Source organism: Lissotriton helveticus, chromosome 2_1 (assembly GCF_964261635.1).
Source record: "Lissotriton helveticus chromosome 2_1, aLisHel1.1, whole genome shotgun sequence".
NCBI classification, from domain to species: Eukaryota; Metazoa; Chordata; class Amphibia; order Caudata; family Salamandridae; genus Lissotriton; species Lissotriton helveticus.
In genome coordinates, this window is record NC_136059.1 from 1,791,492,247 (window position 1) to 1,791,517,746 (window position 25,500).

Here is a 25,500-nt window from a genome sequence, read left to right on the forward strand (position 1 = left end):
GTCCTCACGCGAGCGGGGACATTGAGAGAGTCGGCCATCTTGGCGTCTTTGGACGCCACCATGGCGTTTGACACGATTGAATGGCCCTATCTTTGGGCGGTCCTTTCCAAATTCGGGTTTGGGCCCACCTTTATCCGTTGGGTTCGATTGCTTTATGCTGATCCCTTGGCCCTGGTAGTGGTGAATGGACGTGTCTCGGCCTCCTTTGCTCTCGGTAGAGGTACGCGCCAGGGCTGTCCTCTGTCCCCACTCTTGTTTGCCCTTGCTTTAGAGCCACTGGCGGCTTGGCTGCGATGGGAACCATCCATGAAGGGCATTCGATGGTCTCCGGAATTTGAAGACCGTGTATCTCTGTATGCAGAGGATATCCTTTTGTACCTCACATCGCCCCGAAAGTCGTTAATCATCCTTTTCGACGTTTTGACTTCTGTCCGTAAGAATTCCGGCTTACTTATAAATTGGTCTAAATCTTGCGTTTATGTTCTCTCCGGTGATACTCCTCTCCTGCCCCGTGATTGTCCTATTCCGGTGGTACTAGATGGTTTAAAATATCTGGGGATCTTTGTCACCTTGGACCCCACACTTCGGTATGATCGCAATCTGCTGCCCCCTCTCAGACGCCTTCGGGCGGATGTCGGGACTTGGAGCAGACTACCCCTTTCTCCCTTGGGACGAGCCGCGTTGTTTAAGATGATGTCGCTCCCCCGATTCCTTTTATGCGCTTCAAAACACGCTTGATGTTGTGCCAGCGGAATATTTTCGCGAGATTGAGAGTCTACAGCGGCAATTGTTATGGGGGGGCCGTCCTCGTATCGCCCTCTCGAAGCTTACACTCCCTTGGTACGATGGCGGCATCGCTCTCCCGGACATTCGTCGCTATTACTGGGCCTCTCAATTGGGGGCCATCAACCATGGCACCTACACTCCCCCACTAAACCCGGCTTTTGCGATGGACAGATGGTTGCTACCCGGTGGGGACTACAATAGGGCTCTATATGCGAAATCAGCTGGCGAAACTCTTACGGGCCCCACCAAAACAGCAGTGCAGGTGTGGCGTAGAGCTACGGCAGCCACGGGATGGGCCGACAGGCCGACCCGGGCTACCCCACTATATGCTTCGGATAAACTGGGCTCCCTTTGGCAATCGAAGGGATTTGATCGGTGGGACATGATCGGGATCAGTAGGGTAGATGACGTATGGATCAAGGGCAGGGTCAAGACGTTTGAGGAATTGAAAGTTGAGTATGGGCTGAATGATAAGGAATTCTTCAGATATGCGCAAGTCCGGCATGCGGTCTTGTCTGTTTTTCCACTAGGCTCAGACGTGCCGGAGGAAACCCGCTCGAGGATCGGATTCTGGATGGTCACGTTCCTGATAGCACGATCTCGCTAATTTATAAAAAGTTGATCAATACCAGGACTGATCTACTAGATAGTCTTCGAGGGTTGTGGACCAGAGATGGTCTAGAACTTGATGATGAGGACTGGCAGTCCGCGATTTCTTCCCCGAAGGAAGTGGCTATCCCGGCACGTCTTCGGTTCGTCCAACTAAAAATTTTTCATAGGGTGTATGTGACTGGCCCACGTCTGGTTCGAATGGGATTTTCGATGGATGGATTGTGCAGGCGCGGATGCGGTATGGTGGCTACGTTCCTTCATATTATCTGGGAATGCCCTGCTGTGATACGTTATTGGAACCGCGTGCATGAAGTAATGAGTGAGGTCACGGGAGTGCGGTTAATGCCTGAAGCGCGAAGACGCTTGTTGAATGTCTGGGAGCCGAATGACTACAATCAAGCGCAGCTCCGCTGGGCGACCTTGGGCAACATGGTTGCCAAGCATGATATTGCCCAATTGTGGGGCGCTCAGAAGCCTCCGACACTTCTGGGGTGGACACAAAACATGGATTGGTGCATGTTTCGAGAAAAAACTGTGTATGTTTCCCGTGGCAAACCAGGCAAGTGGGGGAAAGTGTGGACCCAATGGAACGCATACCGTGGAGATATATGTACTCCCCCAATGTCGGAATTTGATGCTGATTTGTCTTCCTCCCAACCTGACGTTTCCTCCGCAGGAATATAGTTGTTTTGTATATATTTTGGTCTCCTTTCCCCCCCCCCCCCTCTCCCCCCCCAATTATTGATTGCACTACTGCTTGATTCCTCTATATACCCCCCCCACGGGCCACGTGATGACACGTTTTAATGTACTGCCTTGTTTTGTATTGTTCTTTTGTTTTCTTGTTTTAAAATTAATAAAAAGTTTTCACAAAAAAAAAAACCAGCTTGAAATAAAAGAAGAAATTGAGGCAAATATAACAGTAAAGAAAATAAACAAAACGAACAATAAAGTATAATCCACAAGAACTGTTCTTTGTACTATATGCTTTATTCTTGCCAGTATCTCTTCCAATATTCTTAATTTCCCCACTTGTACAATATGGTATGCAGTTTCGCAATACTGCTTTCCCAATGGCCTATTCTTCCGTCATGTATTTTCACCTGAATATTTTAAATTTGCTTCATTTCTCTCACATTTAGTATTTTAAACACTGCCTAAAAGTATACTTCCATGACATTGTCTTATTTATCTTCACCTTTAGTCCCCACTGGGTATCAATTTCTGTCTCTGACGAGGTAGCAAGACCACTAGCATTTTGGAGGTCTAAATATAGTCCACGATCAGTATAGTGAGGGTAAAACAAATGGCCTGCCTCCTCATCATCCCTATCAAGTGGAACATCCTAAAGGTCTTGCATGGCATCTGAGCGAAAGAAGGCCTCAAGGCATTATAGTGTCACTGAGGCTTAAGCCCTGCTGGAGAGTCCCCCAACACACTTGGCTCTGCCTTAGTAATTTTGCAACAAGACGGAGACATAACTGAACTGTGCTTCAGAGCCGAGACTGATGTCGGGGACGGGGTCGGATCCAGAACTCCATCCATATCCATTTATAAAGCGCATGGCTACCACCAAAGGCGGTGTCCCGGCGCTACAAATAGCCGCGTGGTCGGACAGGGGAAAGGGACAAGCTATGGAAAATCAAACAGCCATGTTTTAAGTGCCTTCCTGAAAGTGGATTCTGATTCTGCTTTACGCAGGTAGTCAGGCAAAGCATTCCAGAGAGCGGCGGTTCTCACTGTGAAGGCTCGCCCACCAATCCTGGATTTAGCAAAGCGAGGAGTGTGGAGTAGCACCTGAGAATTGGATTGCAAGGTCCTGGTCTGGTGATATTTCTGAAGTCTCTGTTTCAGATATCCTGGACCTCTATCTCTTACGGCTCTGTAGGCAAGGGACAGTGCCTTGAATTCGATTCTCCTTTTTACTGGGAGCCAATGAAGGCTGCGCAGATGAGAAGAAATGTGATGGCGGTGGGCCACATTTCTGATGAACCTCGCTGTAGCGTTCTGGACTGTCTGAAATCTCTGGGTAAGGTAAGCAGGGAAACCCAGGTACAAGCTGTAACATAGTCCAGCTGAGATGTAATAAGGGCATGGACTATTGTTGCCCGAGAGTCCATCGGCAGCAAGTGGATAAATCTTCGCAAGGCTTTAAGTTTCCAAAAACAAGGTCTGGAGAATTAACCAATCTGGGCCTTGCCCGAAAGTTTAGAATCGAAATTAAAGCGTAAATTTCTGACTGAGGTGACTGGGACAGCAGGGGGGTTCAGCTGCGCCGGCCACCAGAGATCTACCCGTGGAGGCGAAGGTTGATTAAAAAACATCACCTCAGTATTATCAGCATTTAATTTCAGGCAATTGTCTGTCATCCAGGAGGCAATCTTGATGAGGCAGTGCCTGAAGTTGTCAAAGGCGGCAATTGCCGTGTCTTTGAATGAGAATACTAGCTGCGTATCATCAGCGGATGAAATCATTCTCACTCCACAGTGTTCCACTACAGATGCCAGAGGAGTAAGATAAATATTAAACAGGGTGGGGCTCAGCGCCGAGCCCTGGGGAACTCCACATACCATTGGGCTAGAAGAGGAGACATGAGAGCGCAGAAAGACCTGCTGAGACCGAGCATTCAGGAATGAGCGAAACCAGGTCAAGATAGTCCCCGAGATACCCAGCTGTGCCAGTCGATCTAAAAGAATCAGATAGGAGACCGTATCAAAGGCTGCGGACAAGTCCAGCAGCACAAGCATGGCACAGCTACCTTGGTCATGGGATTCTCGGATGGTTTCCGTCACTTCCAACAGAGCAGTCTCAGTACTATAGCCCGTCCTAAAGCCAGACTGGGAGTCATGAAGAAGATTATTGGACTCTAGGAAGTCAGATAGCTGTCTCTGAACGTCCTTCTCCAGAATTTTTGCAGGAGCGGGCAGAAGCGCGATGGGCTTAATGTACTTAAGTATGCCAGGGTCTGCGTCTTCTTTCTTAAGAATAGGCAAAACATATGCTTTCTTCCATATAGAGGGATAGCTACCCGAAGTCGGAGAAGCATTCCATATAAAATTTAAGTGGGGGTTGAAAAAAGGGGCCAGCAGTTTGAAAAATCTGGCTGGACAAGGATCAAGAGGCTAACCTGACTTAGTTCTTTCCAGGTCTAAAAGTGTTACCAAATTCCATTGACATTCCGGAGATACTTCAACTGTGTTGCAGTGATGTGACAGAATTAGTCAATGTCAGACTTACTGTTGGCGGGCCAGTTAGAGGGGTAGTACCCTTGCAAAGGCAACAGCTCCACTTCACTGATGGCGGATGGTCCGTAGAAGGCACTACATGCAATAAACGTATCAAGAGGATCAAAGTTTAGAGTTTTTGAAACAACCCAGAGATCATCTGCAAGAAACAAATAAAAACATTATGTATCATGGGTCAAATAGCTATACCTAAGACATAGTTACAATACGTACTCAAATTAAGAACAATGGATGTGCCTAAAGCAATTTTCTCATTTGCGAAGTAGTTGACAAGGCAAAACTACATTCCATGTAATCAGGGCTACAGCAATTATGTGATTCTGCAGCTGTGGTGTTTTCCGCATGGTTATGGATTTGTTACAGTTGCCACATCTTCTGCTACATACTTTGCAGATTTTGACAAAAAAAAATCTTTTGTAGCTCAGACGGGTCAAAGGTAATTAAAAATGTGTGCAACTTGTTTCCGTGCAGTGGAAGCCTTATGCAAAGGTTGACTAGACATCTTTTAATTGCTTATCGCTGTATTTATGTGTTAAACTGGTGACATGTTTGCACAGACAGTGTGTTACTATGTGTAAAAAAACAAAACAATGAAGTAATACTATCACAAACTGCCGCATATTCTGCCTCTTCATGTCAAATAATTTAGCTAACCCTGCCACATAATTTGCTCCTCACGTGCCACATAATTTCAGTGGCCCTGCATATAAGAAATTGCTTCAGAGGTTCTGAACCTACGTGGAAGGCAACAAAATGCAATATGTAACCCTAAATAAATTGTCTCGATTGGCAAAATAACTGCATGCGCAAAAACTATTTGTCATATAAGCTCTTTTGTTTAAATTAACACTAATAACATTTTTAGACAACTTCAGAAAACCATAAATAAAGCCATATTTGCTTACTGGGATATAGTACTTCTGCTGATTGCTTTATAAGCACTATTATTAGCAAACTGTACGGTGACCTAAAGTTTATAAGTAATCATTATGGAAGTTAGGTTTATGCTTAGGGTACAGATCTTCAACTGGAACACATCATTTGGATGACTGTAACTCACTTATTGTTTAATTTAATAGACATGAATAGTTCTCAGTTTTCACAATAACTACACCACATCAACATTGCCAGCACAAGTTTGCTAATGGTGGCAACCATATTGGACATTGCCCACACCCACAAACTTTGCATTCAAATACAGGCTTTTGAGAAGGACAGACTCTTCGTAGCAGGCTGGGCAACAGTGTGGGTAAGGGGGACACACTGGAGAAGAAAAGGGGTAGATATTTGCACTTGAATTAATCTCAGCCACTGGAAGTCGTTCGGGCCGCATCCCAATCCATCATTTTCCATCCACCATGCCACCTCAGTTTGGACCCAGCCATATGAAAATCAGTCTTGACCCTGCTCCTCATGGGAACAGTCCAGCCCGAACTGCCAGGCCAGGCCAGGCCAGGTCCTCTCTGAACTGGAACACTAGCAACCTAGGACCAGTTTCACCCTAGTTAGGGTTCTTTGGCCAGGTATAGCTTAGTTCCAGTGGCACAGGGAGCCTGGGACCCACGTCTGGGCACACCTGTGCACTTAGGGCATGAATTAGAAAAAAAACAACAAGGTGATAGATGAAATGCTTGGAATAATCTCAGCCAATGACAATCGATCTGAGCCGCATCCTCGTCCATCATTTTTCGCCCACCAGGGAGGACCTGGCTTGGCACTTAGGGTTGGTCTGTTCCCATAAGGAGCAGGGTCAAGACTGATATGCATGTGGCTGGGTCCAAACTGAGGTGGCATGGTGGGCAAAAAACGATGTATTGGAGTGTGGCCTGAACAATTTTCCAGTGGCTGAGATTAATTCAAGAATTCCAAACCTCAGAAATGAACTGAGAAAAAACAAAAGGTTAAAGTGACGTTGTAGTGCACAGTGTTGTCATCAATGATGACATTTCAGATGTCATGAGTGATGTTATCAACTGCCATAAGTGATGTAATATTTGTGGTCATAAGCAGTGAATGGTGAGAGTGTGAGTTATAGTTACTTCATTAAACTATATCTGGTGCATCATAGTGTTTTTTGAGTGTGGAATGTTATGTTTTAACTGCCATTTTCACCTAATTATAACGGGGACTGTCACCTTTGTAATATTTCAGTGAATTTCTGAATTTCTTTCAATGTAAAGTAACAGTATAAAAAGATGTCATTACGTAAGGCAGACCTACTAGCTTTGTCAAAGGATCAGAATACAGAAGCACAACTACCTATATATAGCAAACCTACATGGCTTTGTCAAAAATTCCAAAGTAATCCTTATAAATTCACACTGCAATGCACAATATTTATTGACACAAAAACATTTAAAATAAAACATTTTTATTCCAAACAACCATAAATGCTTGTTTGAGTCTTTTTTAACATTCTCCAGGCCACAAAATGTAGCATAGAACTAACCACAAGGGGTCCCTGCACTCCAGCTGAAGAATACACAGCTGCATCACGTAGTGCTTTAAAAATAATGTTAAGCTCTCCTGACCCTAGAGACTTATAGTGTTTTTTTCAAACTTACTGTTCTACTTGCATCCCCTCACAAAATTATTGTAAATGGTTAGTGGTACTCCTGTCGCTCCTAGGGGGCAAGACCGCGACTATTTTTTATACTTGAGCGCCCCAGTCCCCCCAGGGCACCTACAGTCTATCATTTTCTTTTCTTTTTTAATAGCAGCGCTGCACATGTCATTTTTTTCTTATTTTCTGTTTAGTAGGTGTTCTAGTTCCACCCAATGCACCCACATCATACATATCCGTTGGGAACTGTAAGCACCCCACCAGCTCCTATGCAGGCATCCATCCTGGCTGCCGGCGGGAGCTGGCTGTACTGCTTTCCTCCTGTCCAGCAGGAGCAGCTTTAGGTTCTGCTTCCTCTGGGCGGGACTAAACCTATTTTCCCTGCCTGAGTAGGTTTGTGCCCCCAGTCTGTGCTCTCCCTGGCAGGGAACAACGCAGTGTTCTAGGGGATAGCATCCACAGAACCATTATCAAACCCTGCACCCTAAAACACTTACTACTCCTTACCCATTTCCATCCATGAACCCTAAAAATCCTTTATAAACCTGTACTCATACCAATAGGTGGATCCTAAAAGCCTTTGGAAAACCCTTCTTACTGTTCCGAAACCGTACCCATTCCTGAACCCTAAAAACGCCTTTAATCCCTTACCACCCTTGACCTTTACCCATCAAATAACCCTTAAATCCTCCCTTCTTCTAAATGACATACTTATGTGGGGTACAGTCCACAGGTTACTTAAATAGCTATATTTCAAGACAACATCTGCTCCACACTGGGACTGGAAGCGGAACCAGAGAAACCTCTGGCTCCGCTACAGGAATTTATCACAGAAGGGCATCATGTAACCATATCTGTTCAGTCACCATCTGACTAAACACTAGAGATGTCAGGACACTTTATCCAATTCAAAAATCATGATTATAACCATACAAAAGGAACCCAATTAAAGGGATACTGGGGTGACCTTTAAGTATTTGTATTCTTATCTTTTCACTAGTTGACACAGTGGAGTTCAATATGTGCTTTCTGGAAAACGGTTGAACCCATACTGGTTTATAGGGACCAGGATGAGACCAGATGGTGACGCATGACACCAATAGGGTGTGTGAGGGTCAAACATAAAACACTGCAGGGCGTTGGGTCTGAAAATGAGTTCAGTCAGATGGGGACTGAATGCATATGTTGATAGGATACCCTTCTGTGATAAGTGTATAAAAAGTGAGACAGTATCATGTATCCCCCAGAATAATTGAAAGTCTGGGAGATGAATAATTCGTGATTTCAGCTAGAGGGACACTGACACATCTTCACCCAAACTAAGCTGGGGGTGGGTGTGCCTCCTAAGGACAAGGGTCTTAATGTTGAGGGTGAAATCTGTCACCAGTGATAGTTTCAGTGTGTAGCACACAAAAACTACCTTTTCATGGTTCATGATTTGAGAAGTTTAAATAAAACAGTTCAGAGTTAGCAATGATGTGGGTTTCTCCATTTTCTCTATTTAATTCCCCCTGCCCCATAAGTTGATACTGAATAAGGAGTTTCTTTTCAGTGCTTGCAGAAAATTGTACTACAGAATGGGGCGTAAATCGTGCTCCGAGTGAAGCCCTCTTGTACATCTATCATGCATTTTTCATTAATAAAAATACTAAAACACACAAAATGAATTATTATTTTTTACCTTTGCTGTAAAGGGAGGCATTCTCCTTCTTGCTTAGTTTCAGATATAGTTTGCTTTTGGATATCTCAGCAGTTTCAGAGTCGATCTTCATATTTTTTCTAAATTTTCCAAATTGTCTTTTATAGTCAAATGGTTTTCTGCAATAAAAATAAAGAAACACTAGGGTAAGAAAGCAGACCGGTGTTTTATTTTTCCATTATTTGCATAGTTAGATCTGCCTACAGTGCATTCTCTAAAAATTCTGGTAAATTCCTTTAACTACAAGAAAAGAAGTTGCCTCTGTTGCAACTCAACGAACTCCACTGCAAAAGGTATATGTCCAGAATACTGAGTTTTAAATATAGTGCTACAATAATACTGCAGTCAGAACATTGAGAATAAAATGTTGTGAAGGTAAGTATATGCAAGTACAGATAATTATTATCAATGAATGATAGTTAAAAATGCCTACAGCGGATTGGAACCAATTTACTAATTTCACTTCTGCCGGTGGCGTCCAAAATGTTGGAAAAGGTGATTAACTCTCAGAATATCTTGAATATTCCTCTTAATCTGGTGTCAGGCTGTGTCATAGCACGAATCAGCCCGTCTTGAAGTAGTAGATTCTATCACGTGGTCAAACATTCAAGGAAATGATGCAGGCTTGATATTATTAGATCTATCTGCTGCATTCAACACCATCTCCCACCCAATTCTATTACAATGCTTATAAATATAGGGGTGGGAGATCAGGCGCTCACGTGGATTTTTTCCTTTCTGGATAATAGACGCCAAGCAGTTTGGATGCCTCGTTTCTCATCAGTGGAGAAGTGTGGCTCAGGGGTTAGAGGCAGCAGACCCGGAAGCTGAGATCGGTCCTGGACCAGGGTTCAATTCCCCGCCTCGGCGGGTCTTGGGCTAAAAATTCCACGGACTCGATAATTCTCGCCCCGGTGCCTCCTCGACTCACGGGTTCACACTCTGTGACTCTGGGCAATAGCTTGCTTAATCTCCACAACGGCCCCTCGCAGCGGGATGCCTGACTTTCACCTTGTGGATACCCTGCTATCTCACAGGGGAATACCAGGAAGGGTTCCCTAAGCAAGCGCCGGGAAACCCACTGCGGGTAGCTGTGCGCTATATAAGCTCAACTACATTTACATTTACATACCAAGTCCCCCATTCTTGGGATGCCGCATGGCTCATCCTTGAGCCCCACCTTGCTCAATGACTATATGGCCCTCGGAGGACTCGAGGAGACACACCTCGGTGGAGGGAAAGCAAGGGCAAGTGGCCAACACCGCAGCAGTATTGGAGGCGATCCGCAATACTAAGATGGCCCAGGACCCCAAAACTGATATGGTGGCCCTCGACCAGGGGTTCCTTCAGGCTGACCATGTAAAACTTGCTGGGCAAGTGGGTAAGACAGAATCATCACTGGCCCACCTAAAACCTACCCTTTTAGGGACGGATGTCAACGTCCGTGAACTGCAGAAGACAGTTGCCCACCTCCAGAAGTGTATAGAGGGCTGATCCTGATGCAATAATTTGCGACTGGTGGAGCCCCAGCATGGAACTGTTTCTGGAAAAATGACTCCTGTCCACAGTATTTGGGGGCAAAGTGTTGAACCTGTTCACAGTTGAAAGGGCCCAGAGAGTTGCGTGCAGGCCGCCAAAGGCAGGGGCGCGGGAACCTCCAGCAATCGCTAGACTTTTACATTTGAGAGACCGAAGAACAATCTTCAGGTGGTCTGCGCACATAGCCGTGGGACCTATGTGGAGGCTTCGTATACAGAGATCCAGACTATACCAATGTAGTATAATGTCAGAGAGAAATGTTCCTGGTAGTGAAATGTCACCTGAGAACACTGTATCGCAAATATGCCCTGTTCTTCCCAGCCAAATTAAGATTTATTGATCCGGACAGATCACAATTTAATGCGACAGCCGCAGATTCCTGGGACTGGCTGGAGGTGTGGGGGCACCCGACTCCAGAGCAACATGTGAGAGACAAGCCAAAGGAATGGCAGAGGCAAAGATCCAAACCGAAACCGAAACCGCACCAACTCTCAAAAGCGGTTCCATCATGAAATCAGGGGGGGGCAGAGAGAGCTATAGCTGTGGCTGAAATTGAGCAATGCCAGTCCCTGGTTGCTGATAATAGAGAGGCTGCATTATCGAATAATTCGGAGGACATGGGGAGCAAATGCACAAGTTACTACTTGCGTAACGATATATCTGTAAGAGACATTAGTTAGTGATAGATTCCTTACCTTAGAATATCCCCAGCCGTCAGACTGGATCCAGAAAATTTGCGTAGCAGTACCCTTGCGCGTCGGTAGGCGTCGTCTGCGGCTCCGCGTCCGTCGTCGGCGCCGTGATGACGTCGTCGGAGTACTTAGACCGCGTGCTGACGTCAGTTCTTAGACACAGCTTTTCCGCGCCAGAAGCGCTGAGCCATGTAAAAAACCAACACTGGTACCAATGAAACTAGGGCCCTGAAAGGGGATGACCTTAACCCTAGATATCGGTTCGCAGAACGGGGAGGATGGGTGGGTCAGTAAGGAATCTATCACTAACTAATGTCTCTTACAGATATATCGTTACACAAGTAGTAACTTGTGCATCTGAAAGAGACACGTTAGTGATAGATTCCTTATCCTTAGAATAGATACCCCAGCAATACCAACCCCGGTGGTGGGTCTGCGAACCAATAATCACACCAGAAAGTCCTGGAGGACGGAACGGCCAAAGAAGCCATCCCTCCGGACTTGACTGTCCAGGCAGTAGTGTCTTGCAAACGTGTGCAGCGAGGCCCACGTAGCCGCCTGGCAAATGTCCTGCAAGGGCACTCCCCGGCCCAGGGCAGTTGTAATCGCCGTGGCTCGGGTGGAGTGAGCCCGCAATCCAACAGGGGGCTCCTTTTTAGCCAAGGAGTAACATGCCTGGATACACAAGATGATCACCGAGAGATGGTCCTCTTGTGCACCGCTTTCCCCTTCTTAGCGCCCACGTAACCAACAAAGAGTTGGTCATCCACCCGGAACTGGCGTGTGCGATCCAAATAGAATGAAAGCGCACGTTTTGGGTCCAGACGGTGGAGCCGCTCTTTCTCTTTAGAGGGATGCGGTGGCGGGAAGAAGGTGGGCAAGGTGATAGACTGCCCGATGTGGAAGGCCGTGACAACCTTGGGCAGGAAAGATGGCTTAGTACGCAATACAACCTTGTCCGGATGGACAGAAAGGAAGGGAGGAGTACAAGAAAGGGCCTGGAGCTCACTCACTCTCCTGGCAGAGGTGATGGCAACCAGGAAAGCGGTCTTCAGAGTAAGAAGGCGGAGAGGACAGTTGTGAAGTGGCTCAAAGGGCGTGCACATCAGAAATGTAAGAACAAGGTTCAAGTTCCACTGAGGCATCACAAACGGAACAGGAGGAAACGTGTGTGTGATGCCCTTCAGAAAGCGATTTACAATAGGGGACTTGAACAAAGAAGGTTGATCAGGCAGCCTTAGAAAGGCTGAAAGGGCAGAAAGGTAGCTCTTGATAGTGCCCAGAGCAGAGCCCTGCTGGGCAAGAGAAAGAAGGAAGAGAAGAACCTCAGAGAGAGGGGCAGCAAGAGGATCCACAGACTTTGCTGTGCACCATGCCACAAATCTGTTCCACCTGCAGGCGTATACCGACTTAGTGGAGGGACGCCTGGCTGCCAGAATGACGTTACAGACTTCAGGAGGCAAGTCAAATGGCCTCAACTGTCGCCGCTCAATCTCCAAGCATGGAGGTGGAGACTGGACAGGTTCGGGTGGAGGACCGTCCCCTGCTGCTGCGACAGGAGGTCCTCCTGAAGAGGCAGACGAACCGGGGGATCGACTGACATACTGAGTAGCTCTGGATACCAGTACCTTCGTGCCCAGTCCGGAGCCACAAGGATGACTTGGGCCCGGTCGCGTTTGATCTTCTTCAGCACTCTGGGCAGAAGTGGTATAGGCGGAAAGGCGTACAACAGACCGCAACTCCACTTGCGACGAAAAGCGTCTCCGAGCGAGTGCCGCCTTGGAAATTCCAACGCGCAGAACTGATGACATTACGCGTTCTCTTCGGTGGCGAATAGATCTAACCAAGGCTCTCCCCATCGCTGAAAGAGGCCTTGCGCCACGTCCGAGTTCAGACGCCATTCGTGATCCATCATGCACCGACGGCTGAGCTTGTCCGCCCTGACGTTCAGAGAACCTGCCAGGTGTCGAGCCACCAGGGTCACGCCCTGGCGTTCCAGCCACTGCCAGAGGCGCAGAGCCTCCTGGCAAAGGGTCCACGACCCCGCCCTGTTTGTTGCAGTACCACATGGCGGTGGTGTTGTCCGTGAACACCTGCACTACACTCCCCCGGACAGAGGGGAGGAATGCCTTCAGTGCTAGACGAATCGCCTGCAACTCCAAAAGGTTGATGTGGAGCCGGGCCTCCGCCGGAGACCAGAGGCCTCTGATCTCCGCCTCTCCCATGTGGCCCCCCCAGTCCTGGAGGGACGCGTCCATCACAACTACGTGCTCCGGTTGGGGTAGGGAGAGGGATCTGCCGCTGACACAATCGCGGTCCATGAGCCACCACTGCAGCTGTCTCGCAGTGCCCTCCGAGATCAGGACGTGGTCGGACAGGTTGCCCTGATGCTGGGCCCACTGAAACTTCAGGTCCCACTGCAGAGCCCGCATCCGCCACCTGGCGTGATGCACCAGTAGGATGCAGGAGGCCATCAGCCCCAGAAGCCGCAGTGTCAACCTGACAGAGACCCGGGATAAAGGCTGAAAGAGTGGAATCAGAGCCTGAATATCCCGGACCCGCTGTTCGGGAGGATAAACCCGAAACTGCGCCGAGTCGGGAACCGCTATGATGAAAAGGAGCTTCTGAGAGGGACACAGGTGTGACTTCGGCACATTGATGGAGAACCCCAGCTGGTGCAAGAGGTCCGCCGTCGTCTGGAGGTGGCTGACGACTGTTTGGGGCGAGCCCGCCTTCAACAACCAGTCGTCGAGGTAGGGGAAGACCGAAACCCCCAACCTGCGCAGATGAGCTGCGACCACCGCCATCACTTTCGTGAACACCCGTGGTGCGCTGGTAAGGTCGAAGGGGAGCACGATAAACTGAAAGTGCTCGTGGCCTACCGTGAACCGCAGGTAACGCCGGTGGGCCGGCAGGACGGGGATGTGAAAATAAGCGTCCTGCAGATCCAACGCTACCATCCAGTCTCCTGGGTCTAGGGCAGCCAAAACCTGAGCCAGAGTCAGCATTTTGAACTTCTCCTTCCGGAGGAAGCCGTTGACGTTGCGTAGGTCCAAAATAGGGCATAGGCCCCCTTTGCCCTTCTTGGGTACCAGAAAGTAGTGGGAGTAGCAACCACACCCTACTTCTGGCCCAGGAACGCGCTCGATGGCCCCTTTGGCCAAGAGGTCCGTAACTTCCTCCTGCAGAAGTCGCAAATGATCCCCCGATACGCGGTGGAATTGCGGTGGCATGGCTGGAGGGGTCGTCTCGAAGGGGAGGGAGTAGCGCCTTCGGACGATCTGCAGCACCCACCTGTCCGAAGTGACAGTGCGCCAGTGAGAGTGGTGATGGCGAACCCTGCCCCCCACTGGCGTCACATGGGCCGAAAAGCACGGACTAGGAGGGTTTTGAGGCGGATGCTATGGGGGAAGGTGTGGACTGACATCGCCGTTGTCCCCGACCGCCGCCACGGCGGTTTCCACGGCCGCCACCGCGTTGGTTATTACCCTGCGGAGCGTGGCTGGCAGCGCGTGTGGGTACACTCCTTCCGTGGCCACGAAAGGAGTGAAAGGCAGCCGATTGCTGCGCGGGGCCGAGAGGCCCAAGGACTTGGCCGTAGCCCTGGAGTCCTTAAAGCGCTCAAGCGCATGGTCTGCCTTGTCACCAAATAGGCGACGGCCATCAAACGGCATGTCCATCAGTGTGTTTTGGACATCGGCCGAAAAGTTGGCGGACCTCAACCAGGCGTGGCGTCTGACCGCCACCGTCGTTGCCATCGCTCTACCTAGTGAGTCAGTGGTATCCAGCCCACACCGGATAGAATATCTGGCTGCATCCCGGCCCTCCACAAGGGCTTGGCCGAGTTTGGCCCTTACCTCCAACGGACACTCTGGCAGCACTTCCGCAACCGTATCCCAGAGAGTGGGTGTAGCGGCCCAAGAGGCATGCGGTGTTGGAAGACCGCAGTCCCAGACTAAGGGAGGAGAAGATCTTTTTACCGTACTGCTCGTAATTCTTTGATTCCCTGTCCAGCGGAGCCGACGGGAATGCGGTCTGGGAATTGGATGCCTGGAAGACCAGGCTCTCGGGGGTGGGGTGGGGTGGGTGGACAGGAAACATGGGTCGCTCGGGGACGGGCGGTGGCGTCAGGCCACGTTCCTATCTACGGGCGAACCCGTAGCGGGCCTGGACCAAGTGCCCAAAAGAACGTCGGTTAAGGCCTCATTGAAGGGCAGCAGAGGCTCGGCCGAGCTTGACTGAGGTTTAAGGACCTCAGTGAGGACGTTAGTCCTCACGGCCGCGACGGGGAGCTCAAGGCCCAAGGCCTTGGCTGCCCTCATCAGCACCACACTGTAGGTTGCCCCCGCCTCCGAAGCCACGGTAGGAGGTGAGACAAAACCAGTGTCTGGTGAGGTATCCAGACCACTGGCATCCCCAAGTCCACCTGTCCAGTCCTCTTGAGACTGACACTCTATGGTCAGAGGGTCCCTAGACCCCTCCCAACACTCCTCATCACCCATCTCTTGATAATCAGGGTTGTCAATGGATGGGGCCGGCTCATAGAAGTTAAACTCCCCAAACGGCGTTGACAGCGGCGCCCAGCGGCGCCGCTCCGGCGCCGGAACCGGTTCGAGGGAGTCATCGGGGACGGCGCCGGAGGTGACACCTGACGGACCGACGCCAGTGGGGGTCGTAAGGTCCACCGGCGATGACCCAGATCCCGAAGCGGATCCAGTGGGTTCCTGCGGCGCCGGGCCCGAAGCACCCGGCGGCATCGGGGTCGAAGCCCCCGACCCGCTAGGGGCCCCAGACGGGTCCGCTGGGCCCGAAGGCGCCGCGGAGCCCGTCGGAGGAGAAACGGACCTCATGGCCATGAGGAAGCGCTCGATCTCCTCCGGCGTCGCGTCTCGCCCAGGGACCGGAAGGTGTGGAGCTGGACGCGGCGCCCGCGACTCCGACGGAGCCGCGTGGGCGGTATCACCCGAACCCCCGGCCGCATCGCGCGAGCGTCGGGGGGAGTCAGAAGAGCGATGACGCCTCTTCGACTTCTTGTGTTTCTTACCTGACGACGACTTCGACCCGGAGGAGTGGTGCCGACTCTCGGAGCTGTGGTGGCTCCGACCCCGCGACCTGTCCCTCGACCTCCCTTGGGACCGGGACCTCTCGCGGCGCGGGGCCGACTGTCGGAGTTGGAGTCGCCTGCGGGAGCCTGGCTTTCGAAGATAGGGCCCGGCAGTCGGGGCAGACCTTGTCGTTGTGATCGACGCCTAGACAGAGTAGACACCGGCGGTGAGGATCCGTGACCGACATCGTGCGGTCGCAATCCTCGCAGTGCTTAAATCCAGGCATCCCTAAGGCACCAATCGGAGTCGTTCGACTTCGAAAAGATGATAAAAAATGATCCAAAAAGTTAGTCAAAAAGTGACTAGAAGTACTGCTTTTTCCAGATCTGCGCTTGCTGGCGCGGAAAAAAGAAGAACTGACGTCAGCACGCGGCGGCGGGGTCTAAGAACTCCGACGACGTCATCACGGCGCCCACGACGCCGACGACGGACCCGCAGACGACACCTACCGACGCGCATGGGTACTGCTACGCAAACATTTCCGGATCCAGTCTGACGCCTGGGGATATTCTAAGGTAAGGAATCTATCACTAACGTGTCTCGTTCAGATCTAGTGAGTCGCCCGGGGGCTTGGAGGAAGAGATACTCCTGGAGTCACCCCGATGACAGCGGTCATGCTGAGCTGAGGGGCCTCAGTAACACAGAGATACAGGACACATACGAAGCCAAAACAGCGTATGACTTCTAAGATGGACACTGTATACTCCATTGGGCCACGTCCCCCTTCTGCTGGTACTGTTGTAGCATTGTGATATTTTCTGTATAGAGTATAAGACTGTTTGAATAGGATGTAGATGTTCAAACAGTTGGGGCACCAGACTCCTCGGGCATTGGGGAGGCAGGTAGTTCTACACCTGTAGCTTAACCCCATCCATGCTCGTGACGGAACCATTCCGTCATGAGTCATGGTTGGGCTGTGCTGATGACGGAATGGTTCTGGCACGACCACGCCCGTGATTGGAATGTCCAGCACAGGGCTGGAATTCCTGCCGCACGCAAGCGGTTAAGAGAGTGGGGAGAAATGGGAAGGGTGGGCAGTGGCTCATGACATTCCTCGTTAACAGTCAGGAGACTCGGCGGAAAGCCGGACAACTCCAAGAATGGTGGCACTTACACCCTCCACGTACCCTCAGGGCTAACCCTCAAAATACTCTCCTGGAATGTGAATGGCTTATTGTAGGAAGCTGGCTCTGTGTATACTATCATTATACTAAATAGATCTGATTGCTTTTGGACATATAACAACTTTCTGGAATCCTGAAGGCGGGATGCTAATATATCTGCCCGAACGCTGGCTTCTAACAAATGGGAATTACGTCCAATCCTCAATGTCCAAACTTTTTTGTGTTTACCAGTCCACCCCACTTGTACCCCCACTTAATAGTGTATACAAAAAGAAAGAAAAAGAGTGTGAACGTCAGAAAGTACCTCACGTAAGCATCTCCAAAGGAGCTGCTGGCAGGTACTAGCCAGTTTGCTGACGTTTCTCACCATTGGTGACTTTCATGACCATGAAAACATGAATACAGTGTCTAATGTATTATAAGATCTGTCTATACCATACCATAAGTAAGGTATAGTGTACACAGTCTCCAGGGAGTCCCCAGAGGTACAACAGAGGCTAAATTAGATAAGTACTAACCTCTCTCTTTGTGTAAGTGTGAGTCAAACAGTTTGGTTTATCCAGAGGGTGTATTAAGCATTTATTGTATTCACTCAATACAAAACTGATGCACACAGAGACAAATTAGGCAAGTATAAAAAAAAGTATACTTATATTTTATTTTAAAAACCAAGCAGGACTTGGCACAGGTAAGTAAAATATGCTCTCAAATGCAAGACTTCACAAAGGAATGCAGTTGTGGTTGAATTTGCAATAGTTACAGGTTGGTATTGATTCAAGAAGCAGTTACATTACACAATAATGACTTTTAGAAGACTTTTGATTACATTGGGGCTCATTACGATGGCGTGACGATCGCCACCGCCGGGCTGGCGGTGGCGATCATAATGCCATCGTACTGAGAAATACCCCCGCCATATTATAATGGTGGTGGGTATTGCGGCGGTCGGCAATCGTTACGATTGCCGGCTGGGCGCAGCTGGGCCACCAATATGGTGGCGGTGCCTAGCAGGCACCATCGCCATATTAGGATGTGGGTGCATGATGGCCGCCATGGAAAGGATGGTGGGGATTGGCTTTGGGGGCCCGTTGCGGATCCCCGGGGGGGAGGGGGTTGCACTGAGGGGGTATTCCCTGCACATGGTGCAGGGAAATGCTGTGCATGTCCTTTTACCATTGCGGATGGTGCTGCAGCCAGCAGCACCGTCCACATTGTTAAAAGGCCAGTATGGCGGGCGCATCCTAATTGGGCAGGTGGGCGGTCGGTCCCATCACCGTGATGATGGCGGGCGGACTGATGTCCGCCTGCCATCATAATGAGCCCCTATGACTACTGGGGGTGGTATGCATAGAACACACACCGAGGAATCTCAGAATACATGGTAAGTAAGACTTTTCTTGGTTTAAGTTATACTGACATTTTTCCCCATACAAAACAAAAGTTCAACACTTACAACATTTTAGGCCAAAAAACTCATGACGTGGGTCCCTATGGGAGAAAAATGGTTATTGGTAAACGTCTCACGAGTGGGAGTTTTGGGGATTAGGGCCAAGGTTCCCAAAGGTCTTGGTAGGCACTCGAGTTGCACCACCAGCGGCACTGGGGTGGCTGGGTGCAGAGTGTAGGAGCCCAATGTTAGTCAATGGGACTAAGGGGGGCTTCGGTTAGGGACTACTTACGAGCAGGCCAATTGGGTGTGGGGTTAAGGTCAGCGCTGGAGGGGCCAACAATCAGCACAGGAGCTGCACCACCAGCGGCACTGGGGAGGCTGGGTGCAGGGTGCTGAGAAGACGTCGGGGACCCTGTGCTTCTCAATGGAGACCTTTGGTTCGGCAAAGTTGCTGCAGGATCGGGCAGGGGAACTCCCTGAAGACGACCACTGGCTAGAAGGTAATCCGGGTTCTTGGGGGATGCCTGGACACCATCGGTTGGGGTACCCAAGTCTCTGGGGCATCGGTGCAGGGGTGTCTTCTGGCATCTGGTTTTCTTACCAACTTCGGTCACGGTCGGGGGGACCCTTCATACTGAGGCAGTAGGAGTCGTTTTGGAGCTTGAGGGAGGTCGAGGATCACCAGATCCCAGGGCAGGATCACTGAGGAGACCTCCTTGTGGTGTTGGGCCACTCGAACAAGGGCAGTGGGCGTCAGGTGCAGAGTGGAGCAGAATCGCGGAGTAGCCGGAATCTAGATTCTGGTCTTGGAGTCTTTGCTGAGCAACTCCGGTGCTCACGGGAGACAGAGTCTGTAAGGTGAGTGCAGGGCATGTCCTCCGGGCTCTGGGGGGCTGCTGGCTGTTGGACACGCCGGCTTCTTCTATGTAGGCAGGTCATAGCCGGGACAAGCAGGTAGGGCTGAGGCCAAAGCAGTAGGTGCCCTCGTCTTCCTGGGTCAGCACCGCTCTTCACGCCTTCTTTTTTATTACTTGAATCTGAGGAGGCAAGGTTCAGGGTTGCCCCTAAATACTAGATTCCGGGGCGTTTGGAGGGGTGTGCAAGTCGGGACCAATGGGTCCCTTTCTTGGGGTGGGTACACCCACTATTATGCCACCCTCCAGTGGAAGGGGGCATGGGCCTCTCCCTAATTGGATGAGTCTCCTCATCTTCAAGATGGAGAGGACTGAGATGTGTGCTTCACCTTGCCTCCCCCACCAGAGGGGTGGGGTTGGCAAAGGTGGGCACACTTCTCTTCCCAGCTTCGTATTCCCACCGATTCTCCTCCCCAAAGTGAGGGAGGGCCAGTTGCTGGGAGGCAGCGAAAGGCAGGGACAACTCCCAAAGGCGGCAGGCTTTTCCTTCGTGGACCCAACCCATCCTGGTGGAGGAGGCCCGACACCTCAGCGCAGGATGGGCTTTGATTCTGGGCCCAGAGAGTGGAGGCTCTCTTTACCAGGGGTCCAGAAACCTGTCTGGTGGTGGTAAAGGGCAGGCAGACATTCAGGAACTAAACCTGGGTCGGTCGTTTTTCAGGGGACATCTCGAAGATGCCCTGTGAGTGCATTTTACATTAAATCCCACACTGGCATCAGTGTGGGTTTAATGTGCTGAGAAACTTGCTACTACACTTCCCAGTTTTTAGTAAAGCCATTATGGAGCTGTGGAGTTCATAATGACCAACTTCCAGGCCATATAGTCTTTATGGCTTTACTACACTTAATATGTCTAAATGTGGACTTAGACACTGTAGGGGTACAGGGCTCATGCCACTGTACCCTCACCTGATGGCTAGTGAACCCTGCTAGAGGGGTGACTTACCTAGGCCTCAGGCAGTGGGCTACAGGCATTGCACACAGGAATGTGAGATGTGTGCCATGTTGATTCTTCACTTTTCTCCACAGTAAAACATACAGCCTGCAATGGCAGTGTGTGGGTGTTAATGGTACAGGGCCTCTAAGGGTGGCACAATAGCTGCTGCAGCCCTTAGAGGCCTTCCCTAGTCACAGTGCCCTTGGTACCCATGATACCTTTTACAATGGGCTTACCTGTGGCCAGGGAATTGTGGGTACAAAGGTACGGTTTCAGGCCCTGGGAACCAGGTTGGCAGGGACCAAGGGCACATTAACCCCTCCCATGCCCATGACGAGCTCAGCTCGTCATGAGCCACGGTGCTCCGGTGCTCATGACGAGCTGAGCTCGTCATGGCCCGTGGAACGCTCGCACGCTGGGCTAATTCCTCTGCTGTGCTGAGCATTCCATTAAACGGGCGTGGTCATGACGAGCTCAGCTCATCATGCGCCCCCCCCCACCCCCCAGCACAGCAAGGGAATAGCCCCAACAGCCAAGGGGTTAAATCAGGTTGCAACAGATGTCAGGCAAAAAGTGTGGGGTAACCATGCAAAAAGGGGCACTTTCCTACAATAAGGCAGAAAACTAACACAGAGCATGGTGTGGAAATATCTATTTGGGCAAGACCCGGATATTATCCTTCTACAGGAAACCCACCTGGTGAGTAACGGCTGTGGTTTCTGACCAGGGCCAGATACAAGTTACTTGTCCACGCGGAGTTCATCAGAGGATCCAGAGGGATGGGAATCCTGGCCTGCAAGTCCCTTCCACTGCAGGCACACAGTCCATGGTTGACAATTTGGAATGTTGAGCGGTGGTGCATGGGCAATGGAAAGGGGAAGAATTTATTTTGGCATTCTGCTATTTCCCCTTAGGGTTACAATCGGTGGGGCTGGATCAGTTGGGGGTTGGATAAAGGGGTTGCCAGAGGCCCTTCTCCTTCTTGTGGAGACCTTAATCTAATTGCTCAGGGAGAGACAGACAGGGTGACTGCCACTGGACAAATACCCAGGTTGACCGGCATTTATCGCAGCTTGGAGGCACTGAGAATGGCCGATCTCTGGAGGCTGGAGCACCATGGGATGCACCAGTACTCCTTTGCAGCCAATATGATGTGTTCTCTGTCCAGGCTGGATTACATGCTGGTGCCATATTGTCCTTAGGGGCATTTAAAACACACATATTTTTGTCACTGGAAAGCTCAGACCACTCACCCATAGCCACACACCTACAGACAGAAAATCCTCAGGTCCAGGGTGGAGAGGAAGCTTGACCCCTTTGAGCTGACTGACTGGGACACTAGAAAGCTGATGGCAGAGACCACAACTAACTACTTTCAAAAGATCTGTGGCATGGTGGACTCAGAGGTAGTTCTCTGTGAGGCCTACAAGACAGTAATACAGGGACAACTCATTAGGCAATTATAGGGGAAGCAGAAGAAGTTAAACAGAGAGACTGAGGACATGGAGTCCTCCACACTGACGTACTGGGAATTGTATTATGTGATAGACCCCTAACGAAAGCTGGCACGTAAAATAGAAAGGCTCAGGCAAACCTGCATGTCCAACAAGAAGAGAAGGCCAAAACTTTGCATGCAGCAGGGCAGACTCTACAAGACAGGTGATAAAGTATAGAAACTTCTGACTTGCATGGCAAAATGGGAAGAAGGCCAGCAATGGGTGCAGTAGGTCAGGACAGAATCTGGGGACACAGTTTAGTCCCCCAAAAAGGTAGTACAGTCCTTAGCTTCCCATTTGGAGGATGTATTCTGGGTCAGACTGCCAGGTCAGACTGGGAACCAGGGGAAATTTATGACAGACCTCATGGTTCCACAGTTGGGATATGCAGCGAGGTTGGGGTTAGAATCGGAGATCACAGAAGCGGAAGTATCAGAGGCAATATTCCAGATAAAAGGGAGAAAAATTCCTGGACCCAATGGTCTTCCCACTATATTCTTTAAATGCCCCAAATCTCGCATAGTGGGACCCTGCTGTGCTCTGTTCCACAGGGCAAGATGGGAAGGTATACTACCTAAAGACCTGAGACGGACAACGATTGTATTGATCCAGAAGGCAGAAAAGCTGCTTGTCGATTTTGCCTTTTATAGGTTGATATCATTATTAAATGTGAAGACCAAGATTTTAGCAAAGGTCTTGGTCAACCGCTTGCTACAGGTTGTCTCTTGAGAGCCCGGATCATTTAAGTTTTATACTGTACATGGTGACGCAACATAGCCTGCATAAACTTGCTGCTGCTTAGCGCTCAACCATCATATAATAGAGCCAACAGTTTCGCTCGCTTTGGACATTCAAAAGGAGTTTGACTCACTAGAATGGTCATAAATGTGGGCGGTCCTAAAAAAGATGGGCTTTGGCGCTGGATATTTGTCCTGGGTGAGACTGCTATTTGAAGACCCGTTGGCTAGGGTTAAAGTCTACAGGGCTTTCTCAAAAGACTTCAGGCTAGACAGAGGCACCTGACATGGATGCCGGACTTGATCAATTATTTTCAGTGGGGCACGTTTCTTAAAAAGTTTCCCCCGGGATGGTTTTAGCCTGCAGTATATCATTTATGCCACACATTCAAAAAAATCTAACCAAGTTTTAATTAATGGTGCAGTACGTCTTCCAAAATAAAATTCGTGCAGCCTGATTTATAGACCTAACTTAAAGTTATCCATAGGGAAAGCTGATGATGATGTAAATGCTTTAGCCCATATGGATGGGCCACAAAATCCAGAACAGCCATTGACTCAACTGAATTGAAGAACAGATCTCAATATTTTTTTTACCAATTCCCCATAACATGTTACTAAACATTTTATTTTTTTAAGGTATCTTTTGCAGAGTAAAAGACAAGTAGAAATGAAAAGAAATAAGGAAGCTTAGTTCAAATTCTCATTTAAAAAATAATTATTGTACCCCACAAATTAAAGTGCAACAAGGAACATTTGTCACAATCTCTCTTTGTCCTAGAATGCGACTCAACTAAATTGTCTATTAATGTTTTTTAAGTTGCTCTAGAGATGTTAATTCCTAAGCATCTGATTCAGTGAAGGGACTTCTGTGGCCCCAGGTTAGGTGGAATATGACTAGGGCAGAATTTGTAATTGAAATAACTTCAAACTTCTCCATATTTAGTTTGTAACCTGAAACCTGTTCCACATGCTGAAATCAAATGCAATATCTATTAATGTATTTTCTGACTTGGTAGAAAGATATCAACCACTAATGGTCTTAGTTCTCAAGCGATGTAAATATTTGGACAGACCACTCAAATAAACAAGCATGACACAACTTACTTACCTTCAGTAACACTTTCTGGTAGAGACAGTATCTAGCCGCAGATTCCTCACCTTTTGAATATTCCCCAGGCACCAGACTGGGTCAGGAAACATTTCAGCAGTATCTCTGTGCACCTTTAGGTGGTGCTTTATGTCTACACACTGACGCAGTTCCGCTCTGGAAAAGTTGTGTAGAGAATATACAGGTGCCACTCCTGCATGCTGATATCAGTTGTTTGCAATACTACCCATAATCCCAGATGGAGAGCCCCTGCAGCATTTTGGTTGTGACCAGTGTGCAGATTCCGAGACTTGGGATCCTACTAATGTATACATTCCAACCACTAAACGAGGGTGGAAGGGAGGATTGGTGAAGAGTCTGCAGCTACAGTCTCTCCAGAAGAGTTACTCTAGGTAAGTAACTTGTTTTTCTGACGGAGACTTCTAGCCACACATTCCTCATCGTTTGAATAGCTACCAAAGGCGGGTCTGTTGATGGACTCAACCAAGAAAGCCCTGCAAGATCGAACAGGCAAAAGGCCCCTCTCGGCAAACCGGACTGTCCACACAATAGCGCCTTGTGAAAATATGGAAGGACACACAGGTAGCTGCCTGGATAAATGTTGAGGACATGGGCCTCCATGTTCTAACACAGTGGTAGCTGCTTCGGTCATGGTAGGACGAGCACGTAACCTGTCCGGAGGCTGCTTTTTATCCAGAGCATAGAAGATCTTAATTGAGAGCACTATCCACTGGGAGATGGCTATCTTCTGCACTGCCTTGTCTTTATTCGCTCCAGAAAACCTAACAAAGAGCTGATCATCCACCTAGTGCTCTTTGGTATGATCTATGTATAAGTTCAGCACTCTCTTGAGGTCCTTGGAGGATGGATTGGAAGAAGGTGGCGTAGAGTAGGTTGATGCAAAGAGTTTGAAGCTCACTCCCCCAACTGCCTTCAACATCCTTCGAACCCTCAAGCCAACATTTCACCATACACAATCACTAAATAGGCATTCCACGGTTCTGCACTCAACATTCTTGCCCCTTCCGTTCACACCAATGCTCCACACGCTAACACCATGATATCATAGTATGTTCCACAATTAATTTTGCTTAGCCTGGTTTAGAAAGGAGTATTAGCATATCTTCTATACACATTCTAATCAATAAACACTGCATTCGAGATGATGGAGCAAAGAGTACTGTTTCAACATACCGCACCAAGAGCTGGCATTCCTCATACAGAAGTATTCTCTGGCACCTGATGTAAGAACCAACACTTTTGATGTCACAAAGTACCACCTTGTTCTTGGACTCTCCAGCCATGGCATTTGAAGACTTCACCTCATCAAGCCATTTAAAGAAATTGCACTGGTTTGCTTTGGGCGCATCACAGGTAAAGAAAAATCGACCCTAAGAAGGAGAAAACCAGAAAAGTTATGAGTAAATGAGAGAAGGTCTATTAGATATCATGCTACCAATGGTGCTTTGAATAAAACTGTTGTCACCACAAAATATATCCCCCAAAGCGCTTTCATATATTTATCTTATAGTATAAAATATCAAATGTCA

General features: G+C 49.1%; 1 protein-coding gene across 2 annotated transcripts in view; it reads right to left on the bottom strand.

The window, feature by feature from the left end:
* ZGRF1 (zinc finger GRF-type containing 1) overlaps positions 1 to 25,500 on the bottom strand; it is an 829,426-nt gene that overhangs the window by 232,893 nt on the left and 571,033 nt on the right. For both annotated transcript variants that reach the window (XM_078676730.1, XM_078676729.1), the window contains exons 17-19: positions 25,145 to 25,341; positions 8,888 to 9,024; positions 4,636 to 4,782 (exon numbers count right to left, since the gene is read on the bottom strand). In XM_078676730.1, the coding sequence (XP_078532856.1) occupies positions 4,636 to 4,782; positions 8,888 to 9,024; positions 25,145 to 25,341 (481 nt within the window). The remainder of the gene's footprint in view (positions 1 to 4,635; positions 4,783 to 8,887; positions 9,025 to 25,144; positions 25,342 to 25,500) is intronic.